We start from the raw sequence: 18,723 nt of genomic DNA, 5'->3' as shown, positions 1-18,723 counted from the left end.
TATCACGAAAGGCCCATCTCAGACTGTCAGGGGCAGGGGTGAGGGCTGTTTCTCTGGGAAGAGAATGATGAGTAATGAACTCTACAGACTGGCTTGCCAGATAGCTCTGCTGACCCCTTTCTAGTGTGCCCTCCTTTATGACAGAGGCTGGAAAGTGAAAAGCTCTCTTTTCTTACTCCTCCGAAACAAGGAAATGAATGTAATTTAGGTTCTGTTAATCTGGTGTACTCATATGAGAATTCACTTTGAAAATTTCATTAAATGGGGAGAAAGGTGGCCTTCTGACAGGCCTCCATTATGCAGCCGTGAATGAATCTAGCAGGCCTGGTGTGGCTCGGGGGAAAAACAGAGATCATGACAACTTCCTGATCTCAGGAGCATGGCTAGGGTAGCAGAGACACCAGATCTAGTGACTGATTCTGGGTCCCAGTGTTGTGGCTAAGGTGGTGTGATCCTGAGTCTAGCTGCTGGGAAAGAAACTTCCTGACTCTCCAGCTTCTGAGTGAGGTGGCAGTCTTCCTGGTGGGCCAGTTCATTTGCTTGTTCTACTTAGTCATTCCCAGCAGCTGAGCCTAGAAGTTGCTCTGCCAGCCCTTCTGAAGATTTCGTGAGTGCCTTGTTCCCCCACATTAAATCCATATCCTGTTCAAGTAACTGGAGTAATGGCTTCCATGGACAACTGGACCTTGACTAATCAACATGCCGATCACAATAAAGTTCTTCTTATGAGAACACTCTCTACTAGGGATATTAAAACCAGTGTTCCGTCATACAATGACTCCCAGCAACCCGTTCTCATTTTTAGAAGCCCCCATTAAGGCCTATCAGGTATAGAGCCTCTTTCCTCACAGATCGCAGACTAGTGACCAGATGAAGGGAGTCTCTCATATGTTGGGGCAGGAACTCATTCTCCTAGGTAATTAGAAGCCCTTATCCTCAGTGGAATTTACTTTCAGTTTCTGCATCTCCCCTCTCAGAATAAATTGACTTAATAGGGAAATGTCTCACTGTGTTTTGCCCAGGCCCCGGACACCAGAGGCTTAGGTCCAAAAGGGAAAAGCTGAGGAGAAGATAGGAGGATATACAGATCATCTTGAGCGGGACATCAAAAGAAAAAGAGCACGAATTACAAGCTTCAAGCATTCCAGATGTGGGAACTAGGCATGCAGGCTCTGCCCATCTCCCTGGAGCCACGTGGAACAGCACCAAGCTCCAAGAGTCAACCTGTTGAGTCCCTTTGGGGTACCTGAGGCAGCCTGCTCACCAGCCCTGTTCCCCATTTTCCCTGCATCCTCACACCCCCACCCCCAGAGTGTGTCCCACCAGTCAGAGAATGAGGAAGGCACACCCCTATTGTAGAATGCTTGTATATGCAGTTCTTCCAGGTATTAGCTAAAGGACTGGTGGATTGGGAGGGCCCTGGGCAGCCCAAGGGGAAATACACAGAAGGCGGTAGGCCATGCAAACTATACAAGTGGTAGTTGCACCAAAGTAGCCCCTCCCCACCTCTGCATTCATATCATTCCCAGCTGTTTTGTTGCTTACAGCACTGCTTTTCTAAACATTTTATTTATTTATTTGACAGAGAGAGGGAGAAAGAGAAAGCACAAGCAGGGGGAGCAGCAGAGGGAGAGGGAGAAGCAGAGGGAAAAGGAGAAGCAGATTCCCTGCTGAGCAGAAAGCCTGAAGCAGAGCTTGATCCCAGGACCCTGGGATCAGGGCCTGAGCCGAAGGCAGACACTTAGCCCACTGAGCTCCACAGGCACCCCATCATCGTTCTGCTTTTGAAGACTCACTTGTGGAGGCTGAGTCCCCTGTTTCATCTACACTCTGAGTTTTCTACCTTTTGGCTGCATTTCCTATCAACCACCTTCCTGTTAGCATTGTGTCTTCCAGCCGATAAACTCCTAAATACCCCCTTGGGGGCCCAGACCTCAGTCTTTTTGCCTGTGCACTCTTTCCTGTGAGGCAACCCTGATAGAACCTGACCCAGCTCAGACTGCGGGTTTCCGCAAGCCCAGGGCTACCATCACCCCAGGCACTATTTTTATCTGGTTTTCTGAAATGTATTTCAAAGTTGGAGAATTTGGAAAGGCAGAGCATTTTCCAAGGTCATGCTCTGCAGAACTGATGACTGGAGAAATCCCCAAAACCCCTCTCTGTTGCTTAAAGTAACAGTAGCTATTACAACAGATAAACCGTGACACGGTATCAGCTGCTAAACATAATAGAGGTTTGTTTTAGGTTTCTTTTTTTGAGTATAGTTGATACACGATGTTACACTAGTTTCAGGTGTACAATACAGTGACTCAACAACTCTGCATGTGACATGTTGCTCACCACCGGGAGAGCCACCATCTGTCACCATCTATTACAATACCATTGACTGTATTCCCTGTGCTGTGTCTTTTATTTCCATGGCCTATTCATTTCATAACTGGAGGCCTGTCTCTGCTGCTCCCCAACACCCATGTTGCCTATCTCCCTACCCCCTTCACCTCTGACAACCATCAGTTTGTTCTCTGTATTTTCAGGTCTGATTCTGCTTTTTGTTAATTCGTTTGTTTAGATTCTGCATATACGTGAAACCAAATGGTATTTGTCTTTCTCTGATTTATTTCACTTAGCATAATAGTCTCTAGGTCCTTCCATGTTGTTGCAAAGGGCCAGATCTCATCAGTTTTGTGGCTGCATAATACTCCTCTGAGCGTGTATGTGTGTTGGGAGGGGGGTGTACCACATCTTCTTTATCCACTCATCTATGATAGAAGTTTCATTCTTGCTCCATCAACCCAGTGATGATGTTCTTGCCTGGTGGTGGCCTCCTATCTTATGACCTCACTCGTGTCTAGGGCCCCAACGTTGCCTCCATTTAGCTGGCAAATGGAAAAAGAGACCATGGAGAAGGCACGACCCCTTATTTGGCCATGTAGTAACCCTCATATTCCACTAGCAAGTATGAGTTACCTGGATGGAATTGGGGGTGGGGTGGGGTGGGGGTTCTGAGAACTGTAATCCCTGACTTGGCATGCCAAGCCATCTCAGCCACATCCTCTGTATTCCTTTTCAGTTAGCTTCTAAATAAATCACAGCTAGAGATAAAATCTTTAATTTTGTAAAAAGGCAGTGAGGCACAATTTCCTGAAAATAAATGAGAAATAAACCCTCTTAGTATCTGAAAATTGGCCCAAAATGTAAAAGTGGACTTGAAAAGTTTTAAGACTATTTCATGGTGCATAGAAAATAGCACCCTCACTCTCCAGCAACATTTAAATAATTGAGCACAAAGGCTGAAGGGTACAAATGATTAGGAATAAACATCCCACCCCTACCCAAGCTCCTTCTTGGTATACAAATGTTTGAAAGCATTGGTATGAAATAATTGTTGATCTTAGTGACTTTTTTTTCTCCTGCTGAGAATCTACTCCCTGCAGGCTCACATTCGATGGGACTCCATCCGAGTCCTCCCCATGCCACCCTAGCCTATGATCCTCTAGCCAAGAACAGTAAATACCCCCCATCCTAGCCTAACCAGTGAGTGGTAAACACTAGGTCTTTTCAAGCAAATATGTCCTTTCATTTACACAAGATGGTATGTAAGCTATGTCTGCTTCCCTGACCCACAGGCTCTGTTCTTCTCCATCTCTAACTCTTGAAACCAGATTTTGTTCACAGTTACCATAGAGAATTCATTCCCATCAAACAGTGAGCATTATACCATTAAATGAGTATTTCCCAGAGGAAGATGTGTTAGGAGGGTTGTCCCCACAGAATTTAACTTGAAAGTCCCCTTAGACATTATTTCTTCTCCTAAATCAGACCTGTCTCCTCCCTGCCACCTGCACCATCGCCCAAACAGCCCACCATTGGCCCTGGCTTCCTTTTTTCCCTCACAGATCTTGCCCAGATCCCGATCACTCCTCTTACTGTTTCAGGGAAACTGAAGTCTCTTCTAGCTTCTCCCTCCAAACTCGCACACTCCACCCACTACTGAAAACTCCCCCACAGATTTGTGACAAGCCATTAATTATATGGAGGTTCATAACTTTGTACCTAGACCCCCCCCCAATTCTTTCATTAATGGGGCCTACCCTCCTTAGAAAGTTGTAGGGTGGGCTACCTAACTTTCTCTTTTGCTCTCTGTAAAACATAAACATACTGGTAGTTCTCAGTTGATTTTTAGGGGAAACACTATGTTTGGGGGCACTGTGACTGCAGAAACCATTCAGCAGCACACTGTCAGATATTAAATGAGGAGGAAATACAAATTGAACACATGTAAACTCTAAAACACATACAACATAGTTTCACCAGAAGCTGGTCAATGTGCCTTACTCTTATGAATGAAAATCACCGACACTTGAAACCAGTCAGTCCATTGTGGGGTTCAAACCCTCCCCTCAGTTCTCAGAACCAGACCACCACACTGAAGTTCTCTTAGATGAGAAGTCGTATAATGACACAGATTCATTTAAAAGTGATCAATTCCAAAATGGGTTGGTGACTAATATAAAAATACTAAGGTCATGTACATCATAGAACTAGGAATATAAAGGACGATGACAAGGGGGCATGTTTGAGTTGGGTTATGTAAAAAAAAAAAAAAAAGAGAGAGAGAGAGAGAAGAGAAAATCATCTTGAAAGAAGACACTGCCTCAAATAGGACATTAACGTAGATGGTACCCAACCCCTGAGTCTCCTCTGGATCTTGCAAAGGTCATGGAGCCCTGGTCCTGGGACAGAAAGGACACAGAAGCCAGCCCTACAAAGGTGTGCACTGGCACTGAACAACAGGGATTTCCTCAACTACGTGCTTCCAGTCTGGGAAAATTGAAGGCCAGAAGAGCTGTCTTGAGAACAGATCTCCCTAAACTAAAAACAGACAGGAGCTTGTTGGTAATGTCCTTCAAGGAGAAAACAACAACAGCAATAAAGCTTACCCTAGGGAAGGAATTCGTTTTGTACTAGAGCAGGTTTCACTGAGCTCCTGAGAGCAGATGGGGGGCATCGCTTTCCAACTTCACATTCCTTTCAAAGACATCAGGTTGGTAGCTTGAAATCAGCCATAGTAGGAGTATTTACACCATGGAAATTGTCAGATGCTACCAAACAGGGTTTTTCTCTCCCTGAGAGCTGCTTTACCAGCACAGTGACACCCATCCATATGTGTTTATCCAGGAAGGAGACAGGCTTTCCCCCATGCAAGCCCGTTGGGTGCCCGGTGCCTTCCTACCCACTGCCCGAAGTGGACATCCTCTTCGGGTATTTTGTATCTGCTCATCTCTATTCGTCTTCCCTTTGGTAATCACACCCCCCGTTCTTTTCCTTGGTCCTGATTATTTATCAATTCCTGTTTTACTCCATGGATTTGTAGCGGGCCCACTCGTTCTATGTATAAAGGAAAATGGGACACCACTGTACAAATTAAATCCAAACTGACTGCTCCATCAGAGCATTTTGCTGCAGAACCAGGAAAGTTACGGATCTTCTCCCTTGATCCTTGCAACCACTCTAGGAGCTGGGAATTATCATCCCCCTCTGCACAGGAGGACACTGAGACAGGCTTCTAAGAGAAGAGCTAAAGGTCACATTGAGCCAGACGCCAAAGCAGAGTTTGAATGCAGATCTGTATAACTCTAAATCCCATGTTCATAACCACTTCATTGCCATGTTCTCGACACATTTATCAGGCATCAGCACTGTGGGGGAAGATAGAAAGTGCTTGGGGACCGCCATCCTCCTTTGCCCAGCCTGTCTCATTATCCTTCAAGACAACGTGTGGTGCGAGTGCGGAGGAAAAAGAGCCAGCTGACGCGTGGGATTGCCAAGCAACAGCTTATGAAACGAACTCAAACCATGGCAACCAAACACTGCGGACCCAGCAATAGCCTCATTTCATTTACAAGAGTAAGAGGAGGGCTTTGTCAACAACTGATGAGATAAATGGTAAGGTCCTGACGACGCAAGTACAAGGAATTATCATGATCACCATCATCATTATTTTTAAAGCACACAAGACCAAATAATCTATGAAAGCAATTCCTTGAAAAAAAAGACAATTAAACAAATCGGTACGTCACGGACAAACTATATACACATACATTTTGCAAAAATGCGTTATCTCTGATATCTCAAATCCCAACCAATCACCCTTCAATAACGTGGATCGTTTTGGGGTGGTCAGGAGGGCTAGCACAGGAATACCCCTCATTTAAAATCCATTTATGTACAAAGCACCTTAATTAATTCCTCACAATAACTCTGTGTGCTTGGTATTGTTTTTCCCACTCTACGGGCAGGAAAAGCATTACGTGGGGATTGCAAATGAGTTTTCACCCGGGCGCGCAGCTAATAAAGTACATATCCAGGAGGCCCTCCTGCAAAAATGTCGTCAATCTTGGACCCCTGTGAGACTTTGATCACCTCTCCAGCCCCTCCCCCTTGAAAAAACGCACAGAAATCAACTTGTGCACTCTAGTTTGCCTGGAATTCAGTGGGACTCACAGTTGCTCCTGACGTACATCCAGGCAGCCCAGCTGGAGGAACAACCTCCATTTATTTTTCACCATGATACACAGTGCTCTTGGGGCATTTTCCTTTTCTTCAGAGGTTACATGAAGGCTCTCCCAAATTCAGAGGACTGTTAAGCGAGAAGCCATGGAATGTTGGTAATTTGCAGGCAGAAGGGATTGGACGTCGCTAATAATTTCAATCTGCCCCAATGTGGGTCCCTCAAAATGCCGTCCTGATACTTCCTTGCTTGCTGCCTTGGTCAGGCACGCATCCAGACACAAACGGGGAAACCTGACTTCTCTCCGTGAACGACAGATGCCAGAACAAGTGGGCTTGGTCTTTGTCTGGGTGTGTTTTAGTCACCTGTTGTGGCCTGGACATTGTCACCTTGCTGTCAGGAAACCTCACAGGTATTCTAGGAACGGAAGGAAATGGTGTCTGAGAGTGACTACCAAGCCAGTAAAGCAGTGTCTGTTTGCTCACAGAACCCGAAGTGGTTTGCTGAGGGTCCACACCGGGTAAACTCCAAGTCTTTAATAATACAGGCCCTTGGCTGCACATCCCTCCCACCCTAAGAGCTGGTGATAGACCTTCGATAACACCACAGTCTCATTTCCTCTCTGAGTCCTAAAGCCCAGACTAGAAGCTAATCGAGTGGCCCTTTGGTCCTCCAGGTTATACCACTGTGATATTTAGAGATGAGAGGGAACCCAAATCCAGTGCGAAGAGAGGGAGAGAGACAGAAAGAGAGGGGGGTGGAGGGAATGGGGGAAGAGGAGGAGGAAGTGGGGAGAAGGAGGAAGGGGAGGAGGAGGGAAGCAAGGAGGGAGGGGGAGGAGAGGGAGGAGAAGTGAGAGAGAGAGAGAGAGAGAGGAGACTCGTTCTCCTTAAGGCTTCAGTGGAGTCTTAAATGGGCCTTGAATGTCATCAGTATCTCTCTGCCTCCCTCTCAGCCCTCCCTTCAGTCTTCCGGATCATTATCTAGCCTGGGAGAGAGGGTAGTCCTTGGGACCGACTACACATTATTAGGCCTGCAGATAACCAGGTCCTTATCTCTCAGAATTCAAAGACCTAAGATCCTACAACTCAAAAAAAGGGCCTTTCTTTCAGTCCTATTTTTCTCTGTGCAAATTTCCTGAAGTCTCTCCTGAAACTCAAAAGCTGATCTTGGGCTCTTTGATTCTATTTGCATTTCTGCTAAAATAACTCTCCCCCGGGGCAGAGCCTTGGACCTGCCGTGAATGAGGCTGGGCCAGGAGTACAAGGGCAAGCTAGAGCTGGGGGTCAAAACAAACCAACCTATTAACAAAGGTTAATAATTCACAACGTCACACTTTGCACAGAAAGAAGGAGAAATAAATTTGTCAATAGAGAGACGTGTTCAAGAGGGGGAAAAGACCACGCTAGATCCTAAAAGTGAGCCTCTGCCTTTTCTTCCTTCTCTCCCAAGAGGACGCTCCATGTGGAAATAAGAGGTTTCAATCGAGTTTCAGCTCCCTTTGGACATTCCAGCTCCTACACACTAGCCATTAGGATCTGGGAATGCGCCTTCTCTCATTTAAATCTGTAAGACCATAGGATACTTAGACACAGATAAGGAAATGAGAATCAGAGAAAACAGGGAACATACTCTTCATTCATAGCTAAAAATTTAAACTGGAACCCATTTTCTGCCAAGCCCAGGGCTAACAATCACCTCGGCCTAACAGTTTCTTTGCCTTTGGTTCCTAACGGGGTTGAAGGGTGGGAAAGGGACCGCCCTGCCCAGCCTCAAGGTTACAGGGTGTCTGGAGCAGGATGGCGTCTTTGTGAGCTGGGCCCGGGTCCAGCTGTCCATGAAGTCCAAACCGTTAAAAGAACGAGAGAGGCCACACACTATTAGCTGGTGTCAGCTATCACTAATGATATCCCTAATGATACGCACAGGTGTGCAGGAAATAGTTAATACAGCAGAGACTGGGGCACCTGGGTGGCTCAGTGGGGTAAGCCTCTGTCTTCGACTCTGGTCATGATCTCAGGATCCTGGGTGGACTCTCTGCTCAGCAGGGAGCCTGCTTCCCCCCTCTCTCTGCCCGCCTCTCTGCCTACTTGTGATCGCTCTGTCAAATAAATAAATAAAATCTTTTTAAAAAAATACAGCAGAGACCACTGGCTTTAAAAAGTCTTGTTTTCAAGGTCGGCTCTCGGCTGCCTTTTTTTTTTTTTTTTTTTTTTTTTTCTCTAAGCTGCCGTCTTAGAACTTGGCCCTTAGAGGCAGAATACTGGCTGTCTGAAGATGCCCACATCCTAATCCCGAGAACTTATCAATATGTCACATTACATGACAGAGGGTATTTTGCAGATGTGATTAAGTTTAAGGGCTTGGAGATGGGGAGATGATCCTGGATTATCTGGGTGAGCCTAATCTAATCACAGGAGTCCTTAAAAAAATGGGGAACTTTTCCCAGCTGGGGCCAAGACAGATGCAATGGCAGGAGTGGGCCCAGAAAGATGTGACTCGAGATGAATGCCACTCACTGATCTGGCTTTGAAGTTGGGAGAAAGGGCTCGAAAGCCAAGGAATGTGGTGGCCTGGAGAGCTGGAAACGGCCTTCCATTTGTGGCCAGCAACCAAACAGGGACCTCTGAACTGAATTCTGCCAGCCGGCTGAGTGAGCGGGAACCGGAGCCTACCATAGAGCCTCCAGAAAGGAATGTGGCCTTGCCGACACCCAGGTTTCAGCCCGGTCAGGCTGGGCTGGACTTCTGACCTCTGGGGCGCCAAGATAAGAGTTTGTATACTTTAAGCCTCTGAGTTTGGGATGATTTGTCACAGCAGCAGTGGAAAATACATATGGCACTTGACCTGTTCCCTAATTGATAAGAGTGGTCCACTGTCCCTCACCTGTTTGCATAAATGTAATTTATGCTGAACACCTGCTTTCCTTCTGAGACTCTGGAATTTGGGTACGTGCTAGGTAGAGGGTGCCTAGTGACCATTTTCCCAGTTAAACACACACACAAACACACACACACACACACACACACACACACACACACAATCTTGAACACTGAGTGAGCGTCCTTGGGCAAAAACATCCCCTCCATATTGTGCCTTTCCACTCGGGAGGAAGAGCTCGCTTGGTAACCACCCTCACAGCAGCCTCACCTGTATCTTTGTTGTTACTGCTCTTGTTGCTCTTCTTGTTTATCCAGCTGCTGCACTAAACCTTAGCTATGACTACAGTTAGATGCTGACCCTGGAGTCCTTCCATCGAATTTGGTGGACGTGTAGAGGGTCTTGGGAACCCCAGAAATGATGAGAGATGGCAGGCCAGGTTTTGAGTGACCAGTAAGTTCCAAAGTGCTATAGCGGATATGATCTGAAGGCAGGCCTTTACATTCCCATCTCACTCTGGGTTGGTGACTGGCGGCTGGGACCCCACACAGCTGGCTTCCCTGTTGCTGAGCCGCAGTGGTGTTTTCCAGAGCAGAGGAGGAGGGGGATTCAAATGGCAAGGGCCCTGATCCACCACCGTGGAGGCACACCTGCTCCCTCTGGTGGCCGGTGCCTTTAACAGTTGGAGCCAGAGACCAGGACGTGCCATTCAGTGATGAGTAGAGCAGATCCCCTTTGAAGTTGCTGGCAGTGCCTCCTGCTAGATGTAGAGGTTCGATTCTGAAAGGCCTTCAGACCAGGCGATCTTGAGCAATGCCACTGTCGGAATAGTGCATACACTCCTCTTCGAAATATGTCCTGAGCACAGAAGTTTTTCCAGAAAGCATCTGTCTGAACAGTAAAATCTGGTGGCCCCCGCTCGGTTGTCCTTGACACTGACTGCATCTATTCCTGCAGAACCCTCCTGGAGGAGAGGCAGAAACTCCACATGAAGCTGTAGTTTGGGACAAGGAAAGCTACCTCTCTTGTGATCTCTCTTACTTAACAAGACACCCCCCAAACTGTATCCCTTGGCTTCCCCGAGAGCAGGCCCCTAAGCCTCCATGAAAATTTACAACTACAAAGGGAAAGTAGCCAGCTTAACTTGTCCCTTCATTCATGGCTTGAGGCACCAAGCTAGCTGCTGGGGCATACAGTGATAAACCAGACAGACATGGTCCCTGCCTCTATAAACTGTCCAGCCTAAAAGAATCCTCCCATCTGGCATTACTGGTTAATAAACATGGACTTTATCAGAGTTAGACCTAGATCGTCAGCAGTGCCTGGACCATATCTACAACCTATTGCTAGACAGGAGGGGACATGGGATTTTGAAACACACATACTTAATATCCTCTCCCTAGCCACAGAACTGTGCCCTTTGCCCTATTCGGCCTCTTCTGAGTAGGCTTTCTAAACTTCTGGAACCCCTGCATCAAGAGTGCTGCCTCCCTAAGGTGGGAAGCAGAACTCAGCCTAGCTCACACCTAGGCTCCACCCAGCAGATGTTCCCCATCAAGACTTTGAGTCAGGAGAGAGACAAGTGAGGAGATGATTTTCCAATGGAATCCACACCTGGTGAAAATCGTAGAGTATGACTAGAGACCCCGAGTTCTCATAGGCAGTTACAGTAGATGTCCTAATGGCACAGTCCTGGGGTTCATTTCAGCAGTGCCTGTCCTTAGAGTAAGGTGGGATCGCATCGAGCTCTAGCTGTCTAGCCCCCAAGCCAGATGCTGTCCCCTGCTGGAGATTTTCTGGAGCTCTACCCGATAGCCATTATCAAAAATCCCTTTTCTTCTAAAAAAAAATTTACTTATTTATTTGAGAGAGAGCGAGAGTGTGCACGTGCATGCACAAGCGGGGTGAAGGGTAGAGGGAGCGCAGGAACACAGGGCTCAATCCTGGGACTCCAGGATCAGGACATGGACCAAAGGCAGACACTCAACCAATGGAGCCACCAGGCACCCCCCAAAATCCCTTTTCTGCTTGAAGAAGCTAGAACAGTTTCTCTTGTTTGCAACTAAGAAGTCTGATGGATAAAGAGAGGTCCCAAAACAAACAAGAAGCAGTCGATGTACCATTTCTCCTTGACACTGTCAGGGCTGGGGATCTGGATCTGAGAGCAAAGATGAGCAGAGTAGAGGACTGTAAGACTCATCTAGCTATTTATAAAGTCTCACCTGCCTGTTTATAAAGTTATTTATTCACATAAACTCTTTTTCTATTTTAAAAGCCATAGGTTCCCTGCTCCCCCCAAAAATAAAAAAAAAAATGATAAAAGTCATAGGTTCACCACCCCACTGGGGCCTGAACTCACTCACCTACAGAGAGACCCTTGAGGACAGGCCTTACCAGTATTGCATACGCCTGCATGTCATACACTGACCACAAGATGGCGAAAGAGATTATCACATCAAGCCAACCTGTCACCCTCCACACCATTTTTACACTGAAGAGAACATTTATTGAGCACCTACTGTATGTCAGGAACTGTTCCAAGGGCTCTAATGGGTTATCACTTAATCATCACAATAATCATATGAAATGGGTACCACTTCATATGTGAGGAAACGGAGACACGGAGGGATCTGCTCACCTGTCTCTGGCTCATATTGACATATCGTTTCTCCATTATACCGTCCAAGACAGCATTTTCTATCCAATATACCATTTTCTATCATCTGTATCTAAATATCAATTTATCATCTAGACCTTGTTTTTATAAGATTTTCTTTTCAAGTAGGCCTTGTGCTCAACAGGAGGCTCAAACTTCTAACCCCGAGATCAAGAGTCACACAGTCCACTATCTGAGCCAGCCAGGTGCCCCTCATCTCTATCTTTCAAGTTCAAGTTTTCTTCATTATAAAAGTAATACAAGTACATGGTAAAAATGGTAATGACTGGCAACGAATTTTAAAGTCCTCTCTCCTCCCTGCCCATGATCCTAGTTCCACTGCCTGGGCATAACGACTGTTAGTTTCTTGGGTACCCACCCGTAAATTCTCATAGATATGAAAATTGACTACTCTTGATATTGATAGAAAATGAATATGCAAGCATATTTTATACATATATTCTAGACACACGCACGCACACACACACAGCATCATATCCCACACAGTGTTCTACAGCATAAATCTTTGCTTAGCATTTCATCTTGGCCTTCCAGATGCAGGCCAGGGCTGCTTTGGGCTGAGGAGCTCATTTATGCACCCTGGATGCGGCAGTGGCTGCATCCCATGTGCACGAAAGAGCAAGTGGGCCACACTGGAGCCCCAGGTGACAGTGAGCTCTGGGGAGAAAGGCTGTTTATCAGCTGCAGGGAATGGGGACATGTGACCCAGGGTGAGGGAAGCCCGTGGGTGGTTCTCAGGCAGGTTGGCCCATACCTCTGGTGGATCTTGGCCTCTAGCCCTGGTCCTCGAGAAAATTCAGACTTGGATACAGGCCTAGTTCTAGCCTTTGCACATTGCATTTTTTTTTTAAGATTTTATTTATTTATTGGACAGATAGAGATCACATGTAGGCAGAGAGGCAGGCAGAGAGAGAGGGGGAAGCAGGCTCCCCGCCGGGCAGAGAACCCCATGTGGGGCTCGATCCCAGGACCCTGGGATCATGACCTGAGCCGAAGGCAGAGGCTTTAACCCACTGAGCCACCCAGGTGCCCCGCACATTGCATTTTTTTTAGATCTCACTTAGCCGGTGTGGAATCCCTGTTTAAGGTAGGAATTCTCTCCATTTTACAAGCAAAAAGGCTGAGACTCAAACAGGAGCACCTACGTTTCAAAGGTAGACCCATGGTTTTAAGAAGTAGAACCAAGGCCCAAATCTTTTTTTTTTTTTTTAAGATTTTATTTAATTATTTGTCAGAGAGAGAGGGAGAGAGAGCACAGGCAGACAGAATGGCAGAGGGAGAAGCAGGCTCCCTGCGGAGCAAGGAGCCCGATGTGGGACTCGATCCCAGGACGCTGGGATCATGACCTGAGCAAAAGGCAGCCGCTTAACCAACTGAGCCACCCAGGCGTCCCCCAAATCTGTTCTTTGATTCTCTTCCAGAGCACTGTCCACACTGCACTTCAGCAAAGGCTGCTGGGGAGAGATTACCTTGTACACCAACACTATTCCTGGAGAACAGGCTTTGCACCCCCTTGTACAACCCTGATCTTCCTCCCCCATCCTTCCCCTCGTCCATGCAGCTTCCCCCAGCACTGCGGGGCCAGGAACTGAGGATTCGCCAAGTCCAGAAACGTCTCTGGGGCTGCGAAATGGGCCCTCAGAAGCCAGGTCCTGAGGAACGGTCAGAGACCGTGATAGGCCATCATCTCCACAGCTGAGCCTGCCCCCAGCCCCGTGCCAGGCTCCCCTCCCACCCCGGGTTCTGCCCCTCCCGAGAAGGACGAAGCCCCAGGGCCAATCTGGGGACAGGCCTGGACCCCAGATCCCGAGGGGCCCAGCTCCCAAGGCCACTGGGTCCGAGGAGGCACGTCCCTTTGCCCATCTTATCGGTGCTCTGCGGAATCTGTGCCTGCCCCTCACCTCCTCCTCGGGCTCCCAAGGCCGCGGGCGGGGGGCGGGGGCGGGCATGAGGAGGATTTGGCAGTCGGCCTTCTGGCCCAGGGAACGCTGAGCAGCCCGGGGGCAGCGGGAGGGACAAGGCACCACGAGGCCGTGCCTACTGCCCGCACCTCCCCTACAGCTGAGAAAGGGGAAGACACCGCCCCAAGCCCCTTGAGGCTGGCAGAGCCCCGGGGCAGGGCGGGTGGGCTGCAGGTGGGAGTTGGGGAGGGGCGGGGGGCGGTAGTGGAGCTGCTGGCAGGGGGAGGGGGTGGGCCTGGGTCTGGGGGCCTCGGAGAGCTCCTGCCCGCAGGGCTGCTGGCGCTTGGCCAAAGTGGCCACAGGTGCTGGTCCCAGGGAGTCAGGACAGAGCTGGAAAGGAGATAGCTAGTGTTCAAAGATGGAGAAGAGGGTGTTCTAGGAAGAGTCCGTTCCCTGAGTCCTGGGATGGCTGGCCTCGGCCCGGTACACACGGCCTGGCTCGTGGGGCTGTGCTGGCTGAGTGAGTATACCCTAGGGGACTTCTGCTTGCTTAGCACTGGACATGGCCCCGCAGCCTGGCCCCTTCATAAAAGGGAGGAGATGGTGCCTGGGCCTAGGGTTAGTGTCAGGGGTTGGTTGTCAAGAATTAGGAGCCCTGGGCTCCTGGGTGGCTCAGGTCATGATCCCAGGGTCCTGGGATCAAGCCCCACATCAGGGTCCCTGCTCCACGGGGAGCCTGCTTCTCCCTCTCTCTCTCCCCCTGCTTGTGTTCCCTCTCTCGTTGTGTCTCTGTCAAATAAATAAGTAAAATCTTTTAAAAAAATAATTAGGAGCCCTGAAGGAGGATAGGACACCTGCTTGCCATCAGGTTGCCTCTGTGTTGGTTCCGCCAGGGCACAGAGAGAGTTAAACCCCTCAGATAAAGTAGACAGACAGGGGGTGCCATATGCTCCATGCTCTGGGGTTTTGTGCTACACACCACAGATGATGGTAGGAGGGGCAGAATGACTCAAGCTGAGGACCCCAGAGCTGCCCTGCTGCCTCACCTTCCTAAGCCAACTCTTGCTTCAATTCCCTGAAGCACCCCAGCATCCTTGCCGTAAATCCCTGCCCTTTAGGTCTGCAATTAAACCCTCAAATTGGTTTCCTGTGGTCATGAGGTACTTAGTTTAGGATACCCTTCCCACCCAGCTGGCACTTCTCTCCTGTGCTCAACATGACAGACATGAAAATGGAGTATGCTGTCCAGGTTGTACTAGATTTCCTTGCATCTATAAAAATCCAGGACCAGGTGATTGATCGGGAAGGATAAATGTCTGAAGGAAGGACTGGAGTCAGTGCTAGGTCACCCTGATGGCCAAATAAGGGACCTCTGGCAAGGAGGAAGAGATCATTAGGAACATTTTGATAAGTGAATTTGCTATTCAAGGAAAGAGCAAAATCAACATCATGGAAAAATACAGAAATTTTACCATCGATATTTATTTAAGCAGGGAGAAGGAAGAGAGGGGTAGAGAAGGAGAGACGGAGAGAGCACACACACAGAGGAGGGGCAAAGGGAGAGAAAGAGTCCTAGAGCAGACTCTTTGCTGAGCACAGAGTGTGTGGCCCTGGGCTCGATCCCACAACTCTGACATCACAACCTGAGCCAAAATCAACAGTCGGATGCTTAACCAACTGCGCCACCCAGCGCCCCATTGTACCATCAATTTTTTTTTTAAAGACTATTTACTTGCCTAAGAGAAAGAGGAGGGAGAAAGCACACACACGCAAGCAGGGGGAGTGGTAGGCAGAGGGAGAAGAAGGCTCCCCGTGGAGCAAGGAGCCCAATGCCGGACTCAATCCCAGAACCCTAGGATCATGACCTGAGCTGAAGGCAGATGCTTAACCGACTGAGCCACCCAGGTGTCCCTACCATCAATATTTTATCATGAAATACATATGGTAAATGGGAAGGAGGGCATTCCAATATCTTTTCAAGGCTCAGAGCCTCTAAGAATCTTAATGTGACCCCGATCTCAGCTCATCAGGCCTGGTCGAACCTTGGCCAAGGAAAAAGCGGATAAGAGTTGTGGTTTTTCCCATTAGGGGTTCATGTGTACACTTTGGAGCACAAGATGGCTCCAAAGTAAATGACTATAAGCTTCTCTTTAAAAATACTTCTCCGGGCGCCTGAGTGGCTCAATTGGTTAGGCGACAGCCTTCAGATCAGGTCATGATCTTGGACTCCCAGGATCCAGTCCCACATTGGGCTCCCTTCTCAGCAGGGAGTCCGCTTCTCCCTCTGACCCTCCCCTGCCCCATGCTCTCTTTCTCTCCTTCTCTCATTTTTCCTCTCAAATAAATAAAATCAAAAAAATAAAAAAATAAAAATACTTTTCTGGGGCACCTGGGTGGCTCAGTCAATTAACTGTCCAACTCTTGATCTCAGCTCAGGTCTTGAGTGCAAGCCCTGCAATGAGCTCCACGCTGGGCATGGGGGCCTACTTAAAGAAAAATAAAATAAAACAAAAATACTCTTCCAATCTAATAGCAGATTTTTATCATTTTAGAAAAACAGATACAGTCACCATCAAAATTCAAAAAAACTGGAGTCCCTGGGTAGGCTCAGTCAGTTAAGCAACTGTCTTCAGCTCAGATCATGATCCTGGAGTCCTGGGATCCATTCCCACATCAGGCTCCCTGCTCAGTGGTGAGTCTGCTTCTCCTTCTCCCTCTGCCCCTCCCCATTGCTTGTGCTAATAAATAAAAAAAATCTTTTTTAAAAATTCAAAAATCATAGAAAGGTATAAAAGGAAAAGTAGAAGTCCCCAGGCTGCTTTCTAATCTTTCTTCTACTTAGAAATTCCTCCTTCGGTCTTCCAATATTAGCCTTCCCACATTACTGTGGAAAGGTATCCCTAGTCCTATCCAAGGCCACCTCCTCCATTTGTGCCTGGATCCCATCCCTATGGCCTTATCAAGGTCTTCCATCCTCTCCTGTACCATTCTCACCAGAACACAAACATGCCTTAATTATCACTCAGGCGAAGAATAATTCCCCCTCCTTGCCTCATGTCAGCCTCCTAGCTCAATTTCCACTTCCTTCTTCCTCACATCAAAACTCAAAATACATTTTTTAAATATTTTTATTTATTTGGCAAACAGAGATCACAAGCAGGCAGAGAGGCAGGCAGAGAGAGAGAGGAGGAAGCAGGCTCCCCACTGAGCAGAGAGCCCGATGCGGGGCTCGATCCCAGGACCCTGAGCCGAAGGCAGAGGCTTTAACCCAATGAGCCACCCAGGAGCCCCATCAAAATACATTTTCTATAATCACTATATCAATTTACTCATCTCCCATTTCAACTTAATCCTCTTCAGTCAGGCTTTCCTCCTCCCCCGAAAGTAGCTCTTATGAAGGTCTCTGCTGACATCCATCTTACCAGATTAACAGTTTCCTATACCCTTTTTGCATGACCTCTCACCATTTTAAATTGTTGACTGCTCATTACTTCTTTCAACAATTTATTTCCTTTAGATTTTCCTGGTAACACATTCACCTAGTTTCTTCCTACTTTTTGGTAGTCCTTTTTCTCAATCCTAAATTCTTCCTATGTAGAGGGCTCCAGGACTCTGCCTATGGCTCTCTTCTCTATATGATCTCTCCCTAGGTGAGCTCCTGTCAATCCACTAGGACTTCTAATGCTTTCTACATTTCTAATGAATTTCAAATTTATACCTCTCTCCTAAATTCATTATATCCAAATTCTGACAACAGAACAATAGGCAGTAAGTAACCTCACATTTGACAGAGATAGGAAAACACATTTCCTGATTCTGCTAGCCTAAGCAGTCTACATAAAGACGGTTAGAAGTTGGAAAACCCCTTAAAGAAGAGTCTACGGAAAATACAATACCTAAGTTGTGGGTTATCAACTTAGTGGAGGCTGGTGTGAAAGAAATCGTCCCTACCCTGAGTTGAACAGGAAGTTATGTTACCCACCTCAATTAAAATCAATTGAATGGAGATCTGAGAGAGCCACTAAAAGACACCTAAAACATGTTAAGAAAGGAAGACTGGCATTTCACCGGCCATATGCTCTGTGCTATAGAAAATCAGAAACCCATTCTAGTGCTGCAGTGAGAATGGAGTGTGATGACCAAGTTTTTATAGAGCGTAAAGTGTATCCCCTGGAGACTGATGCCTGGTTTTTGCCTAGAGAAATTTCAAAGAGAAAGGCTTGTAGAGCAGCAGCCTAGGACAGCTGGGAGAAAAGTAACCGCAACATAGGAACTAGCTCTATTATCACTTTCTGACATGGCAAGAATGAACTCGTTTCCGAAAGGTCAAGTGGATGCTGAGAAACGTCACAGGAATTGAGCCACTGTCCAAGGGTCCTTGCCTTGTCAGGGCAAAGGGACCACAGCATTAAAATTAAGTACAGGGTAGGAACACTAAGTTAGGCAGCGTAGGTAACCTACATTCAACAAGGGAATACACATTCTTTTCAAACACATATGGAATTTTTATAAAAACTGACCATATGCTGGGCCATAAAAATACAAAAAAATTTCGGACAATTGAAATATACAGCATAGATCCTCTGACAGAATAATTACACTGAAAAGATTATGTATTTAGTTGGTGAATACACAGCTCTACTTCCATTATTTATTATTTATTTATTCCATTTATTAATCACAATGTGCAAATCTTATACATCCTTCCTCACTGATTTTTGTCTGCTTACTGTTTTCTCCTTGTGTTCTGCCAT

The 18,723-nt window shown here is 47.3% G+C and overlaps 1 protein-coding gene across 1 annotated transcript in view; it reads right to left on the bottom strand.

Moving 5' to 3' along the window:
* USP27X (ubiquitin specific peptidase 27 X-linked) overlaps positions 1–18,723 on the bottom strand; it is a 47,382-nt gene extending 28,659 nt beyond the window's left edge. Inside the window, exons 1-2 of the mRNA XM_059156790.1 lie at positions 18,700–18,723; positions 13,970–14,359 (exon numbers count right to left, since the gene is read on the bottom strand). Of these exons, the coding sequence (XP_059012773.1) occupies positions 13,970–14,359; positions 18,700–18,723 (414 nt within the window). The remainder of the gene's footprint in view (positions 1–13,969; positions 14,360–18,699) is intronic.

The sequence above is a fragment of the Mustela lutreola genome, chromosome X (genome assembly GCF_030435805.1).
Source record: "Mustela lutreola isolate mMusLut2 chromosome X, mMusLut2.pri, whole genome shotgun sequence".
Taxonomy (NCBI): domain Eukaryota; kingdom Metazoa; phylum Chordata; class Mammalia; order Carnivora; family Mustelidae; genus Mustela; species Mustela lutreola.
This window is presented reverse-complemented; position numbering and strand designations above follow the sequence as displayed.